Genomic DNA, 24,115 nt, shown 5'->3' with positions numbered 1-24,115 from the left:
CTGCTTTACCTTACTTTGAAGGTGCATATGGTAGTCATCCGGTACGTATGTCTTTGACACAGCGCTTCCGCTTCCCATGTTTGTTATGATGAATAGAATTTAGTTTTTTAATTTATCTTAATTAGTTTGACATTTATTTCTGTTTTGAAGAAAACATGAAAGAATGAAAGTCAAATAACAAAATGCTGTTAAAATATTAAATTAACATTAAAACTGAATTAAATACTGAAAAATCACCAATTGTCAAAGTTTTTTTAGTCATGATTTTAATTAAATTGTTTAACAATTATTAATATTTACTGAAGCACGTTGAAGCTGTGTTACTTGATTTATTTACTGTTACCTAAGAAAAATATTTGAATTCTTCCTCGACCACTGGAAACATCCTGGGATGAAATAACTACACTTATTGTTTGTTTTATTTGTACAAACTGTAAAAATCTGAAGTGTCGGATTGATCTAAGTTTGTGTGGTTGTAAATAACAACTTAAAACAAAAAGACCAAACAGTTGGAAAATGTTACAAATTTATTTGCACAAAAAGAAGATGTTTCTCTCTTGTAAATTTTCTTTACATTCATGTTTAGAAATGTCCTGGAACATTTTACACTGTTACTTTACAACCAAGTTTGTTATACAAACAAATAAAGTTTGTACACAACCCCTCAAAAACTATATATTTCACTAGTGTTAAAAACATTAAAGTTAAGATGTAATGAAAACAAATTAAATATCTGAAACTAAACAACACATCGAATTACAGATCAACATTTAAAGCACTTTTTCCTTTTTCATGCGTTTACACTAAAATATCGTTGGAAGCCTTTGAGGGTTTATTGCTGAAGGAAAACAGCGACCTGACCTCTGACCTCTCAGAGGAAACTCTCTGTTGGGAACGATCGTGTCAAACATTATATTGAAAAGAGAAAAAGAAAAAGTCAGTCTGTCGTGTTCAGTTCCAGTTGCAAAAAGAATATACATCACAGCATTAAGAATAATGCAAACATGTTCACACCGCCGAGCTTCACACTACGTTTCCTCTTCTTTGGACAGCGCCTGCAAAATAAAAGACAACACACATCAAGACTTTGTGGGGAAAAAAACAAGAACATTAATATTCAGCTTGTTCTGAAAACTCAAGTCACCTGTTTGAGGAACTGTCGCCCGAAGTAATTGGTCGCCATGTTCTTTAAGTTGGTCTTTCCTCCGACTTTACACCGCACGTATCCGTACAGGTTGGCCCCTTGTAACGCGACGGCCATGATCACGACAGGCTGAGAGGAAGAAGAAGACGTCACATGTTGCTCTACATTTACCTCTAATAAATCCCAAACTTCAACACAAGGTGGCAGTAGAGCCAGAGTCATTTATCAGTTGGCCGATTGGATTTATGTTTTTAATTAATGTTAAGTCGCAGAGTCTGCAGCTGTTGTAAGAAAGCACTGAGACGGAATAACACAATGATGATTTGATCGTCATGGGATTTTCTCTAAATAGACCAGGATAACCTTTTATTCTATTAATGGATTTGTGGTCTTACCAGCCATTTAATACTGAAAGAAAAGATGGTGAAGAAGGAGAAGATGACCCAGAGGACGGGACAAACAATCAGCCCGAGCCAGAAGATCCGTGACTCCGAGTCTGACGCATGTTGTTTCCCAGTCGCCTGAAGAAAACAGGACATTCTCACAGTCAGGACATCTGTGAATATCATGAGGACATCTGACAGTGAACGAGTGTGTTTATCAAGAGGTCAACTGAGGACTATCTCACCTTCCTGGACTCAAACACCCAGTGGCTCCGTCCATCGTCGTCCACCTGGTTCCACCACCTGAGACCAACCATCAACCTCCCAGTGATGTTCTGTCAACGCAGATATTAAGGATATGAAACAGAACCAATGCTACAAATGACAATTACCTACATTTTCAATATTGCATTATAAGACGCACCTTCACTGTCCAGAAGTCACATGACAGCATCAGGATGATTGACACCATGCAGGCGATGAAACTACTACTGAGATGCTCACAGAGCAGGTAGATGATGACCGAGCTCACCCGGAAGAAAAGGTGGAAGAAGGACGCCACCGGATGCCTGGAGACAGATGTTCAACACATTTAATGAAGCAATAAGGAACATTTATCCCCATGGTGGGAATAAATTAAGACATTGCTATAATTATTCCAAAAAGAGTCTGTTTTAAATCACATATATCAAACATACAACATCATATCTTCAAGTATGAACTGGTCCTCAAGTCCAGAGGGAAACTTTGTAAAGTCTATGGAAACTCACTTGATAGTCGACTTCTTGGACCTTTTCCCTGCGTCCTCCTCTGCGTCGAACAGAGAGACGTCCTCATCGTTGGCGTCCTGAGGGATCAATAAGGAAGACGATTAATCCCTCAGAGACACAACATGTACACTCCACTGAAACCTCATCCTTGTTTATACACAGATGGCTCATGGGTGATATGACACAATAAGAGTGTGGTGTGTTTCACAACCGACTGTGATCACAAAGTATGAGTTTAAATTCAGCTACATCTTATTTTAATCTGAAGACGCCATCTTGGGAACTCTTCGACTCTAGGAGACATTGTTCATGATTTTCAGACAAAACAAACAAATGTTAGCAAATCTATTTATAAAAGATAACATAACAACTGTCGGCCATCAAAGCTGCAACTATCAGTAACCTTCCAGTTATTGATTTGATTAATAGATAGATAGATAGATTACTTTATTCATCCCCGAAGGGAAATTAAGTAATAACCGTTTTATCTATAAAATGTCAAACATTATTATTTTGCTCCACAAAGATATTCATTCAAATTTGATGACAACAGTCTTCAGTTTAATTTGTTTGCATCATTTCTACAACAAAGAACAATAATTACTATTCAATGTGTACAGAACTAGTTCCAGCTGCTATTGACCATATGTTAAATGTCAATATGTTTCCTAAATGCTAAATAAGGTTAAATATTCAATTTTTTTGGTGATATAAGAATATTTCCAGCCTCATATGAGCAGCTACAAGCAGAATATTAATATTTGATGAATAAAATATATAAATCGGATATTAAAACATTTGAATTGTTCACTAATGTTCAATGATTCTCAACAAATAAAACTCTTGCAGAGACATGATTCACATTGTGACTGTTGTCTTACTTTTACAGTCATAACAAATATTTAACAGATATAACAGAAGATTGTTTTAATCTGTTTACAACTGGATTCTATTTGTATTATGTGTTATTTGTTGTTTGAAGATAAATACAGGAACAACACATTTCCACTGTTGTCAAAACAAGACACGAGATAAATATAACAGAACATAACTAAACTGCTTCATCAGGAGTTTGGTATTTGACTGAATCTGTGAATTTGTTGATATAAACAACGAGGAAGCAGAGAAGCTAACGCAGCTAGCTGTTAGCCACCGTTAGCTTCCTCTGTCTGAACAGTTTAAACGTGTTTCCCGCTGAAACCAAAAGTTAAACTTCATCTCTGAGTTTGTCAAAAACTAAACCTGAAGTGATGAGATGTTTCAAAGTCGATGACATGAGCCCGAGTTAACGAAGCGGAGGAGTTAACAGTGACTGGACCGTAGCATGCTAGCATTAGCACCATTAGCTGGAGGGATGTTGATCAACTCACTGTATGTAGCTCTGTTAGCATGTTAGCTACAGTTAGCTGCAGTTAGCTGAAGTTAGCTGACGCTGCTTCGCTCATTAACGCGTTAGAAACAAATAAAAACAATTAATACGTCACTTACATCTGTTAGCATGGTGAAACGTGAAGTCTCTTCCTGCTTCCGGCTACATACTCACACGTCACTACCAGGCCTGTCACGTGGTCTGAGCTTGCCACGTCTAGTGCTACGTCACCATCGGTCAGTTTAAATTCTTTTTCTTCAGTGTTTGAATATATTATTAAATTAAATGATTTAAGATCAATATAAGTTATAATAATTCTATCAGATTATTAACTTTGACATACTCTCGAGGTTTGTGAGACTCTATAAACTGATATATATATATAGTAAATGATATCACTAAAACCATACAGCGTTTATGAAACACACACTATAATAGTGGGTCTATTATATTTCTATTATTTTTATTCAGTTTTTTAAAGTTAAATTTCACTTATTCAGTTCTGTTATTCACACGAAAGAAAAGGAAATAAGGAAATACTCCCTTAAAGCGACATTTCACAATATACAGAGTGAACAAGATGAATTGTTCTATATCCATCTATCTGTCTATCTATCTGTCTATACATCAATCTATCTATCTGTCTATCTATCTATCAATCTATCTATCCATCTATCTATCTATCTTATGGTTTCTGTTTCCTGTTTCTGAAAAGGTTTGAATCGCTCAAAGTGAAGTGTTAATGCTCTGGAAACAAGAAGCAGGCAGATTTCTCTTTCTTGGAAAATGAAGTTTTATTTATTTCACAGAAAATAAAGAGCCTTTGTCAATTCACAGTGTAATGAAAAGTACAGTAACAGTAACAGTAGTCCCACACAACCTGACACGAGCCCCAATGGACTTGAGATAAACAGTTTTTCATATTATTAAGATTTTGCAGCAAAAATAATCGTCTGTCAACAAAATGAAAAAGGAAAATTTTTCCCATCAGCTGGTTTTTGTTTTGTTACGACGTTAAAATGTATGAAACAGTTCTTTGGTATCAACCGTCTCACGTGTCTATGGACTGTTGTAAAGAAGGATGACCACCAGTATAGATCATAAACCCGCCTCCTCCATGTTAGCATATGAGAAATGGACCAAACTAAAGAATCAAAGTAAACGTTAAATAAATATAGTTTCTGTTGTTTTAGTTCTTATCTGATCATTTTGGTTTGAATCAGTGATTTGATGAAATAAAACTGGACTGAGACGTGATGATTGACAGCTGACACTGACTCATGATTGGGTGAACGTGTGCAGCATCATCATTTCAAGATGGCGGCGCCTGTATCTCTGGTATTTTAGCTCAGATTTCCCCCAGTGGAGACGAGTCGTCCATCTTTATCAACAGTCTCTGCTTGTCTCACTGAGGACAAATCGGTTTCCAGCTGCTGCTCCGCTGTCGTTTATGAAGCTATGGATCTGTTTAGAGGAGATGTTGGTGGAGACGGGCTCTTGAGCGGTAACGGTTCGCCGGGCGCCACCAAGGCCACGATATTCTCCTTCTTCGACAACCAGAACGCCGGGTAGAGAGGCTCCAGGAAGTCGGCCTTGTACTCGTGGATGAGCGTCATGGTGTCCTCCACGCCGTAGAAAGCCAGGAGGCCTCGCGTGTAGTCCACGTAGACGCCGATGCGAGTGAACTTCTCAGCGTTGAGGGGGGTCTCCACGCCGCTGTGCCAGGCGGAGAAGGTCTTAGCGTTCCACTGCAGACACCAGGAGAAGTTGTTGCCCGTGATGCAGCTGTTGCTCTCGCTGCCCTTGCGGTCGATGCTGTTGTAGGTCAGGCCCACGTGCGTCCCCTCGCCGCTGATGTCCACCTCGAAGTAGTGGCGGCCCATGTAGAAGCTCTCCGTGGCCAGAACCTGCCGCCAGTTCTCGAAGCGCTCAGGTGCGTCGGGGTACGGATGCTGCCAGGGCGTGGTGTTGGTCACCTTCCTGTTCTCCTCCGTCAGGCGCAGGAACTTGTGAGCGGTGACGGCTTCGAAACTCAAGTGGGCGGCGTCTGGGAGAGGAATTCAAAAAGGTTAGAGACAAAGGTCACATCCTCTGCATTGTTCTGGCATTTGTAGATGAGTCACAACAACGGGAACAGAAACACGTTTAAATCAGAGTAGAAGAGAAGAATTCAGGTTTCATGCCCGAGGCCTCGATGGTTTCTCTTGATATCTCAGGACTTGAACTCGTGTCAGAACTTTACATGATGATCTGTATTATCTCAAAGTTTATCCACCTTCCTTCATTTCTCTATTAGCACATATTCAACACTTACACTTGAGGAAGTCGGCGTGTTTCTTGGGATCTGGAATCAACCTGTTTTCTTTCGCGGAGATAATCGCATGAACCGTTGTTTTTATTCCCATGTGATCTGAAACAGAAGATAAGTATGTTTGAGTGTCTCACAGTCCGGATTCGTTCATGTGCACAAACAAGTATTTGTTGTTCTGTGACCCAGATAGAATCAAGCCGCTCTCCAGTTCTTCACACATGTTACGTCAGGTCAGGTTGATGACACACAGACTCAACATTCTCCACATGTGTGAACAGGCCCGACTCAGAGAGCTGCACAGCTGGAGAGGTGCTGCTCTCACCGTTGTTGCAGGTCTCTTTAACTTTTTCTATGTAGGAGGTCACGATCTTGGCACAGAGCTCCTGCGTGGAGGCCACGATCACACGGCTGACGGAGTCCAGACGATCCATCAGGCCGATGTAGACCCCGGGCAGGGAGATGTCCGGGGCTTCTTTCTTCCACTCAGAGTACTCCTGCAGAACAGAAGCAGGGTTCAAAGCCCAATAATAATTTCTACAATTATTAATTAACAGTTAAACATGAGCTGGACCCGGATGAGCAGCAGGAAGTGGAGAGATAGAGTGTAAATGGATGAAATGTGGTTATAGGTCCTTTGCTTGGTGTTAAAAAGGAAGCAGGAGACACTGAGTCCAGAGGTTAGAAGACAAAGGTTTTTAAAACCTAATTAAATTGTATTATAAACTGAAATCAGGTCATTCAGGCTCATTCCCTTTATGTGTATTCGAACCCTCAACAACCTGAACCCTGACGTTACCTGTAAGAAATCCACATCGTTCTTGTTCTTGGAGATCTTCTCCACCTGCCCCTGAGTCTTCTTCAGGTCCGTGCACCTCTGCTCCAGGTGGACCCGGATGCCCTCGGCCTGCTTCAGCGCCTGCTTCTCCTCGCCCTCCAGGATCTCCGTCACCTCCCTCTTGGCCCTCTCCATCACTGCCTGCAGCTCCTCGAACTGGCTCTCTATCACGGCTCGCACCTCCGTCACCGATTGCTGCAGACAAAGGATTTTAATTCCACGTCACACAAGTTATGAATCGCTCTGGAATGCACAGGATCACAGGTTTGTTATGTAAGGATTTCCTCTCTCAGGGAAACCTGTCCTGTTGGCGTGGCTCTGACACATCAGGGCTGCGAGGTCACAGGATCCTCTTTCCAAAAATAGACTGCCAACTCATGCTTTTATTGTTGAACTCATGTGACACAGCGGGGTGAGGTCGGGGGTTACTGGGTGTTTACCTCGATGGAGACTGTGTTGAGCTGCAGCTTGTTGATGGCGTTCTCTGCAGCCGTCACCGTCTTCACCATCTCCGTCTGCTTCTCCCTCAGTTCCCCCTGAGAACAGAACAAGAGGCAGATCAGACCCCCGCCCGGCTCCTCACTCAAACCACAGACCACAACACGTAATGCAGAAAATATGTCCGAGGGAAAGAATGTGTATCTGCAAATGTAAACCTGATCCTGACTGTTTCTGCACGAGAACTGGGAGGATTCCTGGTTCCCTCCTCTCTGCACTGAGTTCTGTGATATCTCACATTCTGGTGGTTTCTCGAGGCTCTGACTTGTTTTCAGAGCGGAGTGTGAATTCCTCGGGCAGGTCCAGGCGACTCTGGACCTGAAGCTACGACTCAAGGTGAAAAACTTTCCTCACAGATTAGACTCTGAGAGGAAACTGTGCTTTTCCTTTGAGTGACGGGGAATCAAATTCATTTTAAGGATAAAAACCTCAAGATTTTAAAATGTCTACTTGAATAATCCCCAAACAAATGAGTCAAAGTTTCACGACATGGTTATCGTAGACTAAAGAATTCACATTTATGATATTCTTACACTATGATAAAAAAAGTATTAGTCTATCAGTAAAAGTGGAAATTGATTTTTTTGTGTGATATTTTACTAGTATATTTGAAATATCATAGTATACATGTCTTTGCAGATGATGTTGTGTTGTATTCAACAAATTCTTCAAAATCTAAACTCACTTTGCTTTAATTCTGTCAAAGTTCTTTGTTGTTTCAGGTTAGAAAAGTAAATATGTAAATGGTTTTGTATTTACATATCCTCAGATCTCGTGACCAAACACTGTCACATGATCTGCTGCTGAAATCCAACTTCCTGTCTCAGCGACTTCCTTCAGATCGTCTTTTAAAACTATTCTTACTCTTTTTAAATAAATTGCTGCATTATTATTATTTATACATTTTCATTGATTAATGCTTGAACAACATTTGACTCTTGTAAGTAGGATTGTGTTGTTAAAGGATTGTGTTGTTAAATGACCTCCTGGTTTTGTGTGTCTTGATATTTTGCTTGTTACAGGAGCATTACTCACAACAGAGGCTTGTGTTGTGTAAAGAGTTTTTAGAACAGAAGCGTTTCTAAAGTGGAACATGAGCCGCGGACAGGAAGTCATTCTACACTATTGTCTTCTTTGTTGTTTGGACTGCAGCTGTCTGTCATGAGGAGATAAATCTCTGTGAAAGGAAACCGTCCGGAGAAATGCAAGATCATTTCCTCAGCGTTTAAATTGAAAGTGGATCTGGGTCATTTCCCTTCTGGTTTCCTCGTGGAGAAACCGTTCTGCAGGACAGAGTCGGACATCTTATGTTTGTCTGTGGTGTTTTCATCACTGACAGTTTCTCTGACTCTACCAGTGTTTGCTCTCCAGCTGTAATGGAGCTTGTGTCGGGTTTTGCGACATCACACTGTGTTAATAACAGGTGGGAGCTGAAAGGGGCAGATCTCTGCAGGAATGTGAACCTGAATACCTGAACCTGAGGGTCACTGTCAAGAGCTGAGGAGAATGAATGGAGCTTTTCTCTGCTTCAAAGAGAATAAACGGATCTGAGAGTCTCCAGGTTTATCAAACAGGCCGAGCTCGTCATGTGACCTTCACGGCGTCTGAACTTCTGTTCAATCACATTAAGAATTCACAGCTGAACTTTGGGACGTGTGAGAACAACTGTGATGGATTTCAGAGACACAGGTCATCCTTCATCTGCTGGTGCTGAGAGGAACATCCGTCAAACCTGCCCGGTTTAACACGTCTATATATAAACTGAGTTAACAGCATCCTCTCCTGTATGTGAAATCATTGGATGGTTTACAGGATCACGTCTGAGTTTAAATTACTAACAAATCGCACCTTTACAGACAGATTTGATTCTTCTGATGTTGAAAACTTTTATTTGCTCAGGAGTTTGACCCGAAGACTGTGCTGAGCTCCACCTCTGCCACAGATCAAGAATAAACAAAAGATTAGATAGAAATGTATATTTTGGAGTATTTCCATCTGAGTTTACTCATTTAGTTCATTTAGTATCAAATGTGTTAAAAGTTTTGATCAAGTTTCCAGAGTCGAGTGTGAAACCTCCAGAGGTTTGAATCGTTGTCCAGACATTTTGGATCTACAGAGATTTAAACAGAGAACTCAAAGATTCTCAACATACGAGTCTGGAGACCTGAGGGAAGCCCTGAGGGCTCCACACTCCAACTAAGCATTCTGAAAACTTCCCCTGTGACATGGACATCGGAGAAAACAGTCACAGGGTCTCAAGCCAGGAAAGTGAAGGATTGAGCTGTAGAACAAAACGTTCCTTATCTACATGTATGAACATGTGGGAGGGGGGGGGGGGGGGGGGAGAGAATCAGAGAACCAGAGAAAGGTGAGAACACTTGCCTCTATCCGCCGGCGAGCCTCCACCACGGGGACGGTGTTGTGGCCCGTGTGCTCCTCGGTCTCACAGTCCTGACAGATGCAGCAGGAGTCAGCACAGCAGAAGATGTCCAGGGGCCACTTGTGGCTCTCGCAGGTCCTCCTCTCGATGTCCCTGAGTGGCTCCACCAGCCGGTGGTTCTGGAACTTGGAGTTCTCCAGGTGAGGCCGGAGGTGGGCCTCGCAGTAGGACACCAGGCAGGTGAGGCAGGACTTCAGGGCCCTGCAGGGGCTCTCGATGCAGGAGTCGCACACCACGTCGTCGGGGCCCAGGGGCTCCTCCTTGGCCTCCTCCTTGGCCTCCTCCTTGGCCTCCTCCTTTACCTCCTCTTCCTTCACCTCCTCTTTAGCCTCAGTCTTCTTCTCCTCATCGGACTGAGCTTCTTTCTTGTCCTCCTCCAGCTTCTTGGGGACCTCGGACTCCTTCAGGTCGTCTTGGATCTTGGTCTCCTCTGTTGTCTTGGTGTCTGGAGTTTCCTCTCTGCTCACCTGAGTCTCTGTTCCGTTCTGCTTGAGACCCTCAGTCGGCTGAGGCTTGTCCGGACTCTTCAGACACTGTGGACCTCCTTCACTGTTGTCCCCGAGGCAGGAGCTGTAGGCGGGGGGGGCGCAGGCCGCCACCAGCTGCTGAGTGGAGATGGGAGCTGCTGTGTCTGCCATGTCTCCAGAGCGTCTCCCTGAATGTTCACTCTGCTCTGCTCTGAGAAGAACTGGCTCGGCCACTTCTACCAGTTCCTGGATCTCAGTGAAGAGGCCACACCTAGATGATCAGCGTCAGTGCTCACAGTTTCAGTCTGAAAGTCGTCCGCCCCTTCAGCTCCAACATGCAGCCGGTGACACACCCCCCCCCCACACACACACACTCCCTGCCCAGCCTGGGCCTGGAGGAGCAGGAGGGTGGAGCTCACGGTGCAGAGGAGGAACAGGGAGGTGCAGAGCTGCATTCACTCACATGCTTTGATCATGAAACTGTGATGTCTTTACTCACCACACTGATGAACTCACGTCTTTGTTGCTCAGTTGTTCTGTGCTGATAAACAAGAGGAAACCATCTCATCACTTCCTCTTCCACATGTGAACATGTTCCTGCTGAGTGAACCACTCAGAGCGGACGCTGCCCCCATGTGACCAGAGCTGGTTATCAGAGCGTTGACCTGCAGGACGTTGATCTGATACGAACAGAAAACATCCAGCATGCAGGAGCAACGCCCATGTGGTCATGTGATCCACCACATGTGTGCTCAGCCAATCAGAGACAGAGATCTCACCTCCATGTATCTTACTCTCTTTTTGACTTGTTTTTATAATATTACTTTTGTTTAGCTGCAGAACAAAGTTAAAGGTTTTGAACCTGGAGAACAAACTGAGGCAGGAGAACAGAGAGAAGTGTGTTTAGATTATTATCAAAACATTATGCAAGGCTCCAGAAGATGGTATCAACCATTCAAAGATGTTTACTGTTTCAGAATCACAGGGGGAAATTTAGATTGTTATTCAACCCACAACCTGTAAAACACTGTAATAAATTAAATTACTGTATAAATAAATAAATTATATAATATATAATCTATTTATCCTGCTGAAGTTAAAGTTACATTTATTTCTGTGCTATCTAAACTAAAAGCAGTGACAGGAGTCGTGTGTAAGATTTGCTGATATCTAGTGGTGAAGTTGTGTATTACAACCAGCTGCAGACATCCCACAGCGGCCTTCAGGTGAAAACACGAACACCTTCTCTCAGAGTTTGTCTCCTCTGGGCTCCGGTAGAAACATGATGGACGTGTAAAGACCTTTATATATATACAGTCTATGGTAAAGATTAATTTAACCAAAACACAACGGATCTTATTTTCATCTTTAATGAAGCAGATGTTTGGATTTAACAAGACAACGATTCCATGAAATAAGAAACAATCCTGATTAAGTTCATGTTACAATTATTATAAAGTAAAAATAAGACTTGAGGCTGAGTGTTTAAGTTCTGTGGCTGCAGTTCACTGGCATTTTAAATATTAATTTAACACTTTAATAAGAATTAAACATTGTTATGATAAAACAGAGACTGTCTCACTAAGCTCAGTTGTTTCTGGATGTTACTGGAGTTACTGGTGGTTGTGGTTGATCCAGGAAACTCAAACTGAGGCTGAAGAAGTTGAACTTGCCTTATGAGACAGACCCCAGGTCAGTGAGCTGTGGTCTGACTCATCCAGCTCCTGATTGACAGTCGATCAAAACACTGAAGATAAATCGTGTTAGTTTGAAACCAAACAGCAAAACAAACCACGTGAATCTAACGAGTCGGCTTCGTGGATTCAAACTCACGTCAGCAGAGGTGTACCTAAACGTGAAGCTTGTGCTTTTTGAGCGGCAGCAGTTTGAAAGAGTCTGAACAGTTTGTCTCCGTCACTGCACCCCCACCAGCTCTGTGATGGGGGGGGCGAACACCATCAGCTCCTGGTACCTGTGGAAGAAGATGCTGAGGCGGGAGAAGTAAGTGTCCTGCTGGTAGGGAAGCTGCTTCTCCCTCAGATACTTGGACACGACGGGTTTCACCTGCAGAGACACGGAGGACGAGAGGGACGAGAGGGACGAGAGGGACAAGAGGGACGAGAGGGACAGGAGGGACGAGAGGGACGAGAGGGACGAGAGGGACAGGAGGGACGAGAGGGACGAGAGGGACGAGAGGGACAAGAAGGACGAGAGGGACAAGAGGGACGAGAGGGACAAGAGGGACGAGAGGGACAGGAGGGACGAGAGGGACGAGAGGGACGAGAGGGACGAGAGGGACGAGAGGGACGAGAGGGACGAGAGGGACAAGAAGGACGAGAGGGACAAGAGGGACGAGAGGGACAGGAGGGACGAGAGGGACGAGAGGGACAGGAGGGACGAGAGGGACGAGAGGGACGAGAGGGACAGGAGGGACGAGAGGGACGAGAGGGACAGGAGGGACGAGAGGGACAAGAAGGACGAGAGGGACGAGAGGGACAAGAGGGACGAGAGGGACGAGAGGGACAGGAGGGACGAGAGGGACGAGAGGGACAGGAGGGACGAGAGGGACGAGAGGGACAGGAGGGACGAGAGGGACAGGAGGGACGAGAGGGACGAGAGGGACGAGAGGGACGAGAGGGACGAGAGGGACAGGAGGGACGAGAGGGACGAGAGGGACAGGAGGGACGAGAGGGACGAAAGGGACGAGAGGGACGAGAGGGACAGGAGGGACGAGAGGGACAGGAGGGACGAGAGGGACGAGAGGGACGAGAGGGACGAGAGGGACGAGAGGGACAGGAGGGACGAGAGGGACGAGAGGGACGAGAGGGACAAGATCGACACGTCACATGTGGCTCCTAACAAACTGGCACTGAATAAATAATGAATAATAATATTTAAAACAAATTCAAACTAACCAAATCGTACATTTAAATAGATAAACCATTAAAATAAAAGGCTAAATAATAATGTTTGCAAATTATTGAACATTTACTAAACCACTTCATTAACAGAAATAAACTTTAAAAAATTAAAACGATGAAAAGTCTTTAATAACATTAAAACTACAATGAAATATATATTTTTTATCAAAATTAAACAAATTATGATAAATATGATAATGAAATAAAAACAATTAAATATATTTATATGATACATATGCATATTGTATTTAATATGACAAAATGTTAAGATAAGGACCTTTTCATATTTAAAAAGGCTCCATCAATCAAAAAGTTCAGATGTTTTGTTTTTAAAATAACTCCAGTGATTAACAAATGACCAAAACAACCAATGGATTGATTGATTAGTTGAATATCAGTATAACCTTTTTAAATTTATATTAATTGATTGTACAAAGGTTGCTCAGGTTTGTTTTTAACTGCTTGTGTTTCCAAAGTATTTGTTTTAACTTGACCTGTCAGAAAAATACAGTTGATTTATTACAGACACATGAAGATAGAAACAGTATCAGAGCATCAGGCCGGAGATAAGCCACCAGGAGGAAGCTGATAACGGGTGTTTCTGAGTTTTCTTACCTTCAGACACATGTTGTCGGACAGAAAGGGGAAGAGGTGGTGCTCCACGTGGCAGTTAATAAGAGAGTGTCCAAAGATCCAGTCCAGCACCGGGTTACGAGGCAGGTTCAAGACGCCGTGGGTCATCTGGTAGATCCTCTTGGGTCGATGGGTCGGGGAGAACATGGAGAGTCCGATGTGCTGCAGATAGAAACAGTTCATCGTCATCACAGGAAACTGTCTCAGCACAAAGTCCATTCAGCAGCTCACAGAGTCACTGGTTTTAATGGTTTTCTCCAGAATCGAACAAGTTCACCGTGACCTTTGACCTTTGACAACTGAAATCTAATCAGCTAATCTTTGAGTTCAACTGAACATTTGTGCCAAAGTTGAAGAACCTCCCTCAAAGTGCTCTTAAGATATAATGTTCACAGGATCCACCTGAGACCCTGTCGGTCTGCATGAGGCCACAGACGCTTTATCTAACTGTTAAATAAAGAATCAGCTCAGTCGCTCTGGATTTCAGATCCTTGAATTTCAGGAACTTGAATTTCAGATCCTTGGATTTCAGGAACTTGAATTTCAGATCCTTGAATTTCAGGAACTTGAATTTCAGATCCTTGAATTTCAGGAACTTGAATTTCAGGTCCTTGAATTTCAGTTCCTTGAATTTCAGTGTTGGCTTGGTGAAGGTTTTGAACACAAACAGTTTCCAGAGCAAAGAGGACCAAAGGTTAGAAAGGACAGAGGAGCGTTAAGTTCATGGTGAAATAAAGAAAGTTTTTGAGTCTGAACTCCCCCCCCCCATGCAGAGAACAAACAGGTTCCACATGGAGAACCTGTGTTTCTAATCCGCCCTCCCACGCTTTGATCAGAACAATGCACAATGACCTGCAGGAGAACCTCATGCATGAATTGTTCCTTTTTATCCTTTAATTCAAAGACACAAAGCTTCATTCAACAGCTTCTCTGAGACCGGAGCGGCTCTCGTGATCGTTTGGCAGGAAACTGATTCTTCAGAAATCTGTGTGAGGTCAACGGCGTCTCAGGGATTTTATTTTTTAGGATTTTACAGACACAGAACTTCAGAAAAATTCTGAGGCCACGAATTCACAACAAAGACCAAGACACAAAAACATATGATTAAGATTTATGTACGTGTTCATTCTTTCAGAATTCAGAGTTGATAAATAAATAAGGACAACGTGTCCAAGTCGAGGTCCCGCCCATATACACTCTCAACCAATCACGAGTCTCAGCTGTCTCATTATGTGTTTACAGTCTGTGGTTCTGAGGCGTGAGCTCTTCTCACCTGGAAGATGTTGACGTGTATGTAGGGCACAGCGAACATGGCTCTGCAGACCAGCATGCACAGCAGGGCGCCGTGAACCGACTGGAACCCGGACACGTGGATCAGCAGCCAGTACTGGGAATACAGGCCCAGTGAGATCATCAGAATGGTTCTGACAATCAGCACCAACGACTGACCTTTGAGGTGAGCTGCAAAACCAGAGAATCACAAACATAGAATCAACTCAAAGGATCAGAAGGAGAGAAATCCATTCAGCTGGGTTAGGCGCTCACCCAGTGCAACCAGTGGCGTGATGATGGGGAAGAACAGCGGCGCCACGAACAGGTAGATGGAGCGGGACAGGAAGGGAACCTTCCAGACGCTGGAGTCCCCGAGGCCGATCACGTTAGTGTGAGCGTGATGCATCTTGATGTGTCCCTGCACGCCGGCCTGAGCCGAGAAGGAGCCGCAGATCTGTGTGCAGTCAGGAAACACACACACACACACACACACACACACACACACACACGCACACGTTCATGAAAACCATCACTGATGCAGCACATTAAACAATCAATGAAATGCATCAAGCAGGAAAGTCAACATCTGTATTGATTGACTTTCCTCCAGTTTGACACCAGAGCAGCAAAGGTCACGATGAGGTCACCAAACTGTTCAGTAAACATCAAACTTCACGACTTCACGACCTCTAACGTTCACCTACAGGATGAGTTTGGTTATTAAAAGTTATGAAACAGATTTCATTTCCTGATTTGCAGGAACCGTTTCCCTCCTGCTCACAGTGATCTCTCCTACAGGTCATAAAAGGGTCATAACATCATGTTGATATTTTATTGATAACTCGTCTTTATATATTTGTGAGCTGCTGTTGTGAGGCCTCAGTTTGACCTTCGTCCAGCGCCATCTTGGTTCTTTGAAACCAGGAGTCATCATATTGATCGAACCAGCAGTTACAGGAAACCTTTACTCCCTCCATCCTCATCAATCTTCACCTCGATGAAGAACACGGCCCAGAACTTGGCCGAGGCCGGCGACTCGCTCAGCGACCCGTGGCTCGCCAGGTGCGTCCCCTTGATGGTGAGGACGGCGTGAGCGACGCCCATCAGCAGCCCCCCCGCCAGGAACCAGGGGACCTGAGAGGAGGACAGCAGCAGGAAGGCTGCGAGGCAGGAGAGAACAGAACGGAGATATTCATAACTCCTCACATGACTCAGGATATTATTAATAACACCAAGTGATCGTACATTCTGTCTTTTACTTCTTATTTTATATTTAATAAACATTTTCTTTATTTTCCTCATTTCACTGTCTTGTACGTTGTTACTATCTTGTACATGTTTTTATGAGTGTTCTTGTTTGTGTGCTGATTTGACCTCTGACCTCAGACAGTTTCAGACCAAACAAAAAAACACTGAATGATCATCAAACTTGTTTCCTGAACTTTGTGCTGTGATGCTCTGCTCGTGTTTATACGACAGGTCGGGCTGCTCCTGCCCTCGTTACAACTATACACTGACTAGTGAGTGGTTCAGACACACACTGTGCTTCAGGGGGTCATTGACCTCTCGGGCCCCGGGGCCTCTGATTGGTGGCTGCTTCTCTTCCCTTCTTCCACTTGTATCTGAGTCTGAGCCAAAGTGTTTCACCAACTGAAGAACCGAGCGAGTTCACCACCAGAACCATGAGAGACACTGCTGAGTGTTTTCTATGTGCAGCACTGAGGCTGTCGGCCATGATGGGATGATGAAACTTTATCCTTCACTTCTTCTTCTTCTTCTTCTTCTTCTTCTTCTTCTTCTTCTTCTTCTTCTTCTTTGTTTGTTTTATCAGCAGCTGGTAAACAACATCTGCACCATCATCTTCTTCTTCTTCTTCTTCTTCTTCTTCTTCTTCTTCTTCTTCTTCTTCTTCTTCTTCTTCTTCTTCTTCTTCTTCTTCTTCTTCTTCTTCTTCTATTTCTTCTTCTTCTTCTTCTATTTCTTCACTGTACAGCTCCGTGTCTCAGTTCCTCACATTATTACATAACTGTTTGTTTTTTTACATATATGTTGTTCAGGAAGGAATTATAATTTGAATTCCTATGATTTTGTTTGTATTCAAATGGTCCAGTCCTTTATTTATAGACATTAAAAGCCTGATGCTGACCCGAGTCCGATGACTTTAAATAATGAATGTCAGAGACTGAGCCTGAAGCAGCAGCTGCCGGTGAAGCTCTCAGGTTTTAGGTGACATGTTCTCTTCCTAACCCAATAAAACAGCTCTAATATATTTCAACTCATATTTCAAAGCAGCCTATTTCGAGGTGATAGGTCAGAAGCTCGGTGACGCACAATAACAGATGCAGCAGCGACTCACACTGCAGCTGAATCCAACTCAGAAGCCGACACTTGTGTTTGAGGCCAATCTGCTAGAAGCTGCTGCCTCAGCATCAGGAGCTCAGGAGCGAGAGCACAGTGAAAATAACACAACACGTCTGCAGCAGGTTGTTGTGTCGGATCCAATGATCGAGTGACGTGAGGCACAATGGAGACCGGAGCCATTATCGAGGTCAGGCTGCGACCTCCAGTGACCCAGATACATGGGAACCAGGGAGACCATGAATGAACTGACAGCACTGGTAATACGATGGGGGGGGCACGTTTGATGAAAAGTTATTACATTTCAGAAGAAGAGACTTAAAGCTGAAACACAAATGAGGGACTAGAAACAATACATTAACTTAATAATCAATAAATGATCAATTCTTCCACTAACTCAAGTTTTTCTTTATCTCTTGTGACAGTAAACTGAATATTTCTATTTTGTCAAACAGAATAATCCTCATGAGCCTCATCAGTTTATGACGGATGTTTAAATCAATATTATGTTGAAATAAGAATAAAGGTTTCAGGTCTTGATGAATAGAATATGACATGGCAATGAAAAATCAACAGAACAGAAAGTTTTAGCTCTGAATCCTGAACTGAGTCAAAACAATCTTTAACAATGAAACCCACACATCAAGAAACCCAGAGAACATTATAACAAAACGAATCAATTCTTTTTATGAGGCAGTTTAAGAAACATGTTATGGTTTCATGTTTTATATGATGTTTGATAAGTGGAGTTTAGGGTCAGATACATGTTTTCTTCCTGTTTATCTTGATTTGAATGTTGCAGGATGATAAAGAGAAGTTAGTTACCGGGCGGCAGACAGAGGAGCGCCGCTGCCAGGACGCAGCAGTCCACCCCCCTCCTCTCCCACCAGCTGCTCTCCTTCACCATCTTCTGCACCATCCTGGACAGCTCCATCATCGGAGTGTCTTCTCCACCTGCACTCTTCCTCCCCTCCTCTCCCTCCTTCATCCCCTCGCTGCTCCCCGGACCGGCTCTCCTCTTCATCATCCTCTCGTCCCCTCCTTCCCTCCACTCCTCCGGTACCTCCTGCATGTCAGCTCCTTCTGCTCCGTCCTCTCTCCGTCACCAGCAGGTCTGTGTCATGTGCTCCACCCTGAGTGGAAAGTCCACCGGTCGAAGTTGGGATTGCGAAAGTGCTTATTGGCTCGGAGCATTGTCAGGGAGGCCCAGCCCCCTTCCAGTGGCTTCAAGGGCCCTCGTGGATCCTCCTTCCTCCTTCCTCCTCCTCCTCCTCATCCCTCTCTGGTCAGCTGACTCCTCCTGCAGTCCAGCAGCAGAGGAATGTGTCGCCCCACAGCCTGAAGATGTGGAGCCGCCCTGGGAAGTGATGGATCCTGAAAACCTCACACAGAACAGCAGCTGCTCAGAGACTCCTCCCTCTCTCTCCTCTCTGGTGCCTCATACATTCTGCATGTCGTTCACCCCCGTTGTGTTTCTTTGTGTCAGCAGACCCCCTCCTCCTCCTCCTCCTCCACCCATCACTGTGACCTTGGCAAACATCCTGGGAAAGGCGGAGAGGCAGAAAGGAGGCCTGAGCAGAACAGAGGCTTAACAGAGGCCGTTCCCTTGTTTCTCTACTGGGTGAAGGTTCAGAGTGAGAGGAGAAGATGCTGCGGTGCAGGAATGTGCTCGGACTCGTCTCCGGTGTCGGTGCACGATTCCTTTTCCTGGAGAGAGGCCACGTGCTCCGGGCGAGAGGCCATGACGGCAGAGGGAGGATTTCTTCACTGTGAAGAGCAGCTGACGAGCTGACGGCTCCGTTTACATCCTCACACTGTTTATCAACATTTTGACTTTATTAATATTATGTCAGCTACACAGAGCAGATATTAAAGACAAGGAAGAAGTTTCAAAAATGTAATACGAGAATAAAATATATTCTACAAATATTTCAGACCTAATTCTAACAAAAAAAAACTCATGTCAAAGATAAATGAGGTTTGATATTTTACAGTTTAACCATAAACGTGTTAATAAATAACTATAAATAAAATTAAAACAAAAACAATACCAAATATATAAAACCTGAATTAAGAAAAAAAAAATATTTTTAATGTAATGCAAAATTGTAAGTGTTTGGGCTCTAGGAAATACTTGAGTAGTAAATAAAGTATTAAGTTAATTTTCAACACTGACCATTAATAAACTAGAGAAGATATAAAGATACACAACTTACATAAACATGTGCTTTAAATAGTTGTTGGTTTGAATCACACACAACAATAATAATTTTCACTTCATTTTATTAAGAGATCATCTTGTTTGTCTTCAGAGGGTAAAAACCTTCATTCATGCACAGACTCACACTTTCAGGTGAAGAGATAACAATGTGTTGTCTAGTACACACTCATACAACCTCACAGTAATCAGCAGAGTCAGCTTTTATCTGACACACGTAAAATAACATGTTTAATGTAGGAAAACTGTACAAAAAATACATAATAAACATTATTTTAAAGTACATCCAGTAAATACAGACACTCAGGTGTAACAGTCAGGTTTCACTGGAGGAGACCAGTGTCCAGCTCAGAGAAATGATAACAGTCTTATCCTTTATTATAAAAAGACAAATGAAGTATGAACTAAAGTGTCATGCTACTAAAATGGCTTGTAGGCCTCCTGTTGTATCGTGAAGCGCCACAAGATGGAGCCATTCCTCCTGCAATGTGGTGTCATGCAAACTCTACAGTGTGAATAAAGATGGTCGACATGACGGCTTCTTCCAGAATCAGTGCTGTGTGACCAGTGGAGATTCACTGTTAAATAAAATGTAAATGTCTCCTCCCTGACCTTCAGAGCTCAGTGTCTTCGATGGCCTCTGGTTCGTCTAATGTGTCCAAACGTCTCCTGCAGGCGTCCAGCAGCTTCTTCCTGGGGCCCAGGGGCAGGTGGATGCTGGCGAGGTCCCGGTCGGAGCAGAGCAGCAGAGCACGCAGGTCGATCTTCTCCCTCCTGAAGATCGGCATGAACTCACCGAGGTTCTGTGAGGCCAGGAAGGTCTCCAGAGGACTGTTCTCCGGCTCCAGGTCCTCGTCCAGTCCCACGTCGTCCTCCTCCCAGGGCAGCTCCTGCTGGTTTCTCTCTTGCAGGCTCAATGCGCTGCCGATGCTGTCCCCGTCCAAGCTGGGCGAGCGGCGAGGCAGATGTCCACGTAGACGAACATTCGGCGCCCCGCCCACAGGTTCACTGCCCACGACACTCCCCTCGTCTGGGGCCCCGACCCCAAACGTCCCTCGACTCAGGTAGCTCCTCCTGAACACCATGGTGCCGAGTCCAGGCCGGGTGAACAGCGAGTCCCGACCGGAGTCTGCGCTGATCTCTGAGTACGCCGCCTCGTGGAGGCCCGGGTCGCTCATGGCGCGGGAGACGGTGTCGGCCTCGTCCTCGTCGTCCCCGGGGAACATGTGGCGGATGTGGAGGCGGGACCTCTGCTTGGGGTTGGTGTAGGTGCCCTGCTTCAGGAACATCACGTCGCTGCCGAGCTGCAGGCCGGACAGCGAGCGCACGCTCTTCCTCCCGTCCTCGTAGATCTTGAAGGTTCCGTCGACCTGCTTCTTCTTCTCCAGCCTCTTCTGGATCTTGGCCTTGCCCTTGGCGGTGGAGTGAAGAGTGGCCTGAGAAGAAAGAGAAGAAACAAGGAATCAAGCTGAAGGTGTGAGGTTAGTTTTGTCGACTGAACACGAGGTGAACAGAAGTTAAACCTGCACCAGGACCTTGATTCTGGTTCTAGTACCTGTGAGTATGGCATGTTGGAAGTGACCGTGTTGAACTTGCGGCTCAGCGTGGAGCTGCTGGTGTAGCTGGAGAAGCTAATGGCGTCCAGGTTGTCCAAAGCCGCCGACTCCTTCATGAACTTCCTCTCCATGTGCTCCCGGTGCTTCCTCTGCAGCTTCTCACAGTCCTTGATGCGGCGCTCCGCGGCTCGGAACGCCCGGTCCTTCAGTTTGCCGACCAGCTTGGGGTTGAGGGTGTTCTGCTTGGCGGCGATGGAGTCCAGGTAGCGGACGCACTCCATGTGGCCCTTGGTGGCGGCCATGTCTAGCGGGGTGTGGTAGTCGTTGTCCAGACACCACACGTTGGCACCGAACACCACCAGGAAGGACAGGCAGTTGTGGTGGCCGTTGGCAGCTGCCAGGTGGAGCGGCGTGTTGCCCCAGATGTCACACCGGTCGGGGTCACCTCTGGAGGACGAGGAGGGGAGAGGCCATGTTGGATCAATGGACTCTCACATTCAGTTTATCATTCAAGTCAGTTCGGTTGCACAGTGTCACCGTTTTTATGCAGCTGGACATGATATATGATTTCTGAGTGTCTGAAATCACAAATCAAACTTTGATATGAGCTCTGCTGAGTGACAACAAATTCAAAAATCCAATCTGAACATTTTCCTTTGGTCGTTTTTCATCATCTTTTGACCTTTATCAGTTTCATAAATATGATTAATGATAATAAATTAGATGAATAAATCCTTGTTGTGCTGCTCTGTGGCTTCATTACCTTTGGACAGAGCCAGACATCTTTAAATCTAACCCTGTTTATTGACGGCTCCTTATCAGTGGGCCCCAGTAAACAGGGTTGAACTGTGTTGAACTGGTTCCAGCTGACCCCTCCTCTTCCTGTTTACTCTCCACCCACATGGCTGAGTCCTGATCAATAATTGAGACGCAGCAGGTAAAACATGACAGAGCTGACTTTGCATTATTTATCCCAAACACACCAGACTCCACAGGCGAGGGTCAGCACCTCTCACAGCCGGGTGTCAGTCCCTCTCTGCAGCGCCACCCCCTGGCAGAGGGCAGGCATTACATCAGATACCAGAGCAACGAGGTGTGAGGTTTATTTCATGATTGATCGGATCATGTTCCAGAGGTGCGAGTGGGAAATGTGTCACTGAAGTAACGTGGAGGAGAATCACACTGAACTTCCTCAAACAGTAACTTGAACTCGAACCTGAACCAAACGTTCCTGTGACACAAAGAGCTGTTGAACGTCTTCAAAATAAATGAAAACAGTGACTTGTCTCTAAAGGACCTTCGTCTTCTTCTTCTGTCATTCACATGTTTTTGCAGTGAACTCTGATTTCATCTCTGTTGCTTCTTCCTGTTACGACTGCTACAGGAAGAAGATGCTCAGATTTATCACTGTGACCTTTCGTGTGTCGGCTGCGTCGGACTCATCTTCACTTCACTTCACTGCCTCGGCTGATAAACCTGCCAGCAGCAGCGTGACTGACTGACTGAGCGTCTGATGAGTCGTCTGCCACAGGACAGATGTTATTAGTCTGCTTCCACAGGACAGATGTGATCCTGCTAGGTGACCTTTGTCTGTAATGAAGCTGTTAAAATGTATGACCCTGATGAGATGACAGAGGGTGAGAGGCAGCACAGCGACACAATATTATTATTACTCTATTTATGTCTGTGTTAATACGAGCAGGCAGGGGCAGTGAGGTAAAGTTATGATGTATAATTAAATACAATATATCATATTTTATTTATGTGATATAGAATGAATGAAGCGGTAGTGGTAGATGATAGTGATTTGAAAGACTTGCAACCAAGTTAAAGTCACAGATTTTGACAACACTGTCAACATAATGTAATAAAAGTGTCTTCAATTGTCATAAATGTAAATAAAGAAAAATGAAATCTAGCCCCAGTGAAAGATGAGTGGTAGTTATGATAAAAGTTAATTATTTTTACCTCCATCTCTGACTTTAATCAATGAAAGGAAAACTTGTTGTTCTACTGATGAACAGGTTGACCCTGGACCCTGCTCCCGGGTCCTAAGACGCTTCTCCCCGGTCCCATGCTCCCCGGTCCCCGGTCCCTCCTCCCTGGTACCCGGTCCCTGCCCCCCAGTCCCCGGTCCCTGCCCCCCGGCCCCGGACTCACCCTCTGCCCACGATGAGCCGCAGCGCCTCCAGGTGCCCCCGGTCCCTCCTCCCTGGTCCCCGGTCCCTGCCCCCCGGTCCCCGGTCCCTGCCCCCCGGCCCCGGACTCACCCTCTGCCCACGATGAGCCGCAGCGCCTCCAGGTGCCCGTGGTACGCGGCCCACAGAGTCGGTGTCATCCCGTCCTCGTCCGGCGCGTTCAGCTCCTTCCGGGTCGCCTCCTTCAGGACGTCCAGGTAGCCGTCGCTGGCCGCCCGGTGGTACCTGTCGTTCATGGCGGCGCCCCTCGGCCTCGGTGCCGGCAGCCCGGCTCACTCTGGGGTCGGCTCCATGGAGGATCGTGGAGGTTCCTCCCCGGTATCTGGGGAAGTTGATCCCGGCGGCGGTGCGTCCTGAGCGGCTTGAGTCTGCTGCTGGAGGGGGGGGGGGGGGGGGGGGGGGCTGGAGCGGCTGGCTGCTAGGAGACGAGACGAGGCGTGCTGGCTGTCAGCGAGGGGCGGGGCCACCGCAGCTATAACCACGCCCCTCTGAATACACGAGACATTGCTTTATTGATGTTTGAAATAAAGAAATTCACTTTGTATTGATAAAACTTATGATTTAGTTTTTTAATCTTTTTAATCTTTATCCTCCATTGTCATCATTCCATTGTGTTTGATGTTGTCGTTCATATGTTTCATTAACTTTGTAATTCTATATTTCTATGGCTTAAAGAGTTTATGTTGTATATCATATAAAAAATAAATGTCAATCCATTGTTGCACTTTGTCGAGGGAATTTC

General features: G+C 44.9%; 4 protein-coding genes and 1 long non-coding RNA gene across 7 annotated transcripts; 1 reads left to right on the top strand and 4 right to left on the bottom strand.

Moving 5' to 3' along the window:
- Positions 1-514: 514 nt before the first annotated feature.
- Positions 515-3,876, bottom strand: tvp23b (trans-golgi network vesicle protein 23 homolog B (S. cerevisiae)). The gene is made up of 7 exons (XM_062413778.1): positions 3,786-3,876; positions 2,298-2,374; positions 1,952-2,096; positions 1,773-1,862; positions 1,540-1,665; positions 1,145-1,273; positions 515-1,055 (listed from the first exon to the last, which is right to left on the bottom strand). The coding sequence occupies exons 1-7, from the start codon at positions 3,795-3,797 to the stop codon at positions 1,029-1,031; spliced, it is 606 nt and encodes a 201-aa protein (XP_062269762.1). The 5' UTR covers positions 3,798-3,876; the 3' UTR covers positions 515-1,028.
- Positions 3,877-4,435: 559 nt separating this feature from the next.
- On the bottom strand, positions 4,436-11,087 carry trim16 (tripartite motif containing 16). 2 transcript variants are annotated; one of them, XM_062413864.1, is made up of 7 exons: positions 10,717-11,087; positions 9,693-10,488; positions 7,253-7,348; positions 6,774-7,007; positions 6,300-6,471; positions 5,981-6,076; positions 4,436-5,713 (listed from the first exon to the last, which is right to left on the bottom strand). In XM_062413864.1, exons 2-7 carry the CDS (start codon positions 10,386-10,388, stop codon positions 5,115-5,117), a joined length of 1,893 nt encoding a protein of 630 aa, XP_062269848.1. In that variant the 5' UTR covers positions 10,389-10,488; positions 10,717-11,087; the 3' UTR covers positions 4,436-5,114. The 2 variants fall into 2 exon arrangements, with proteins under 2 accessions (XP_062269848.1, XP_062269847.1); XM_062413863.1 differs by having other exon boundaries at positions 9,693-11,087.
- Positions 11,088-11,571: 484 nt separating this feature from the next.
- fads6 (fatty acid desaturase 6) lies at positions 11,572-18,473 on the bottom strand. The gene is made up of 6 exons (XM_062413870.1): positions 18,227-18,473; positions 16,037-16,203; positions 15,317-15,497; positions 15,045-15,232; positions 13,754-13,933; positions 11,572-12,281 (listed from the first exon to the last, which is right to left on the bottom strand). The coding sequence occupies exons 1-6, from the start codon at positions 18,471-18,473 to the stop codon at positions 12,132-12,134; spliced, it is 1,113 nt and encodes a 370-aa protein (XP_062269854.1). The 3' UTR covers positions 11,572-12,131.
- On the top strand, positions 17,386-20,427 carry LOC133975861 (uncharacterized). Of its 2 annotated transcripts, XR_009924792.1 has the most exons (3): positions 17,386-17,661; positions 18,204-20,211; positions 20,295-20,427. It is a non-coding gene; the product is annotated as an uncharacterized LOC133975861 (long non-coding RNA). The 2 variants fall into 2 exon arrangements; XR_009924791.1 differs by lacking the exon at positions 20,295-20,427 and having other exon boundaries at positions 18,204-20,230.
- Positions 20,205-23,739, bottom strand: LOC133975853 (pre-mRNA splicing regulator USH1G-like). The gene is made up of 3 exons (XM_062413868.1): positions 23,446-23,739; positions 21,175-21,622; positions 20,205-21,055 (listed from the first exon to the last, which is right to left on the bottom strand). Exons 1-3 carry the CDS (start codon positions 23,607-23,609, stop codon positions 20,234-20,236), a joined length of 1,434 nt encoding a protein of 477 aa, XP_062269852.1. The 5' UTR covers positions 23,610-23,739; the 3' UTR covers positions 20,205-20,233.
- Between the last annotated feature and the right edge of the window lie 376 nt (positions 23,740-24,115).

This window comes from Platichthys flesus, chromosome 20, assembly GCF_949316205.1.
Source record: "Platichthys flesus chromosome 20, fPlaFle2.1, whole genome shotgun sequence".
NCBI classification, from domain to species: Eukaryota; Metazoa; Chordata; class Actinopteri; order Pleuronectiformes; family Pleuronectidae; genus Platichthys; species Platichthys flesus.
The sequence above is the reverse complement of the archived record's forward strand: the minus strand, read 5'-3'. Positions and strand labels throughout refer to the sequence as shown.

Bases quoted from the DNA above. Each gene is read 5' to 3' on its own strand.
- tvp23b (XM_062413778.1), bottom strand. The intron at 1,666-1,772 runs GTGAGATAGTCC...TGTTTTCTTCAG, and splicing joins GGGTGTTTGAGTCCAGGAAG to GCGACTGGGAAACAACATGC. The intron at 1,056-1,144 runs GTGACTTGAGTT...TTTATTTTGCAG, and splicing joins GGCGACAGTTCCTCAAACAG to GCGCTGTCCAAAGAAGAGGA.
- trim16 (XM_062413863.1), bottom strand. From the start codon at position 10,388: ATGGCAGACACAGCAGCTCCCATCTCCACTCAGCAGCTGGTGGCGGCC. The intron at 6,472-6,773 runs GTAACGTCAGGG...TCTGTTCTGCAG, and splicing joins ACGATGTGGATTTCTTACAG to GAGTACTCTGAGTGGAAGAA. The intron at 6,077-6,299 runs GTGAGAGCAGCA...CTTCTGTTTCAG, and splicing joins TAAAGAGACCTGCAACAACG to ATCACATGGGAATAAAAACA.
- fads6 (XM_062413870.1), bottom strand. From the start codon at position 18,473: ATGCAGGAGGTACCGGAGGAGTGGAGGGAAGGAGGGGACGAGAGGATG. The intron at 15,498-16,036 runs GTGAAGATTGAT...GACTGCACACAG, and splicing joins GGGCCGTGTTCTTCATCGAG to ATCTGCGGCTCCTTCTCGGC. The intron at 13,934-15,044 runs GTGAGAAGAGCT...TTCTATCTGCAG, and splicing joins TACACGTCAACATCTTCCAG to CACATCGGACTCTCCATGTT.
- LOC133975853 (XM_062413868.1), bottom strand. From the start codon at position 23,609: ATGAACGACAGGTACCACCGGGCGGCCAGCGACGGCTACCTGGACGTC. The intron at 21,623-23,445 runs GTGAGTCCGGGG...CTCGTCCTCCAG, and splicing joins CGGCTCATCGTGGGCAGAGG to AGGTGACCCCGACCGGTGTG. The intron at 21,056-21,174 runs GTACTAGAACCA...CTTTCTTCTCAG, and splicing joins CCAACATGCCATACTCACAG to GCCACTCTTCACTCCACCGC.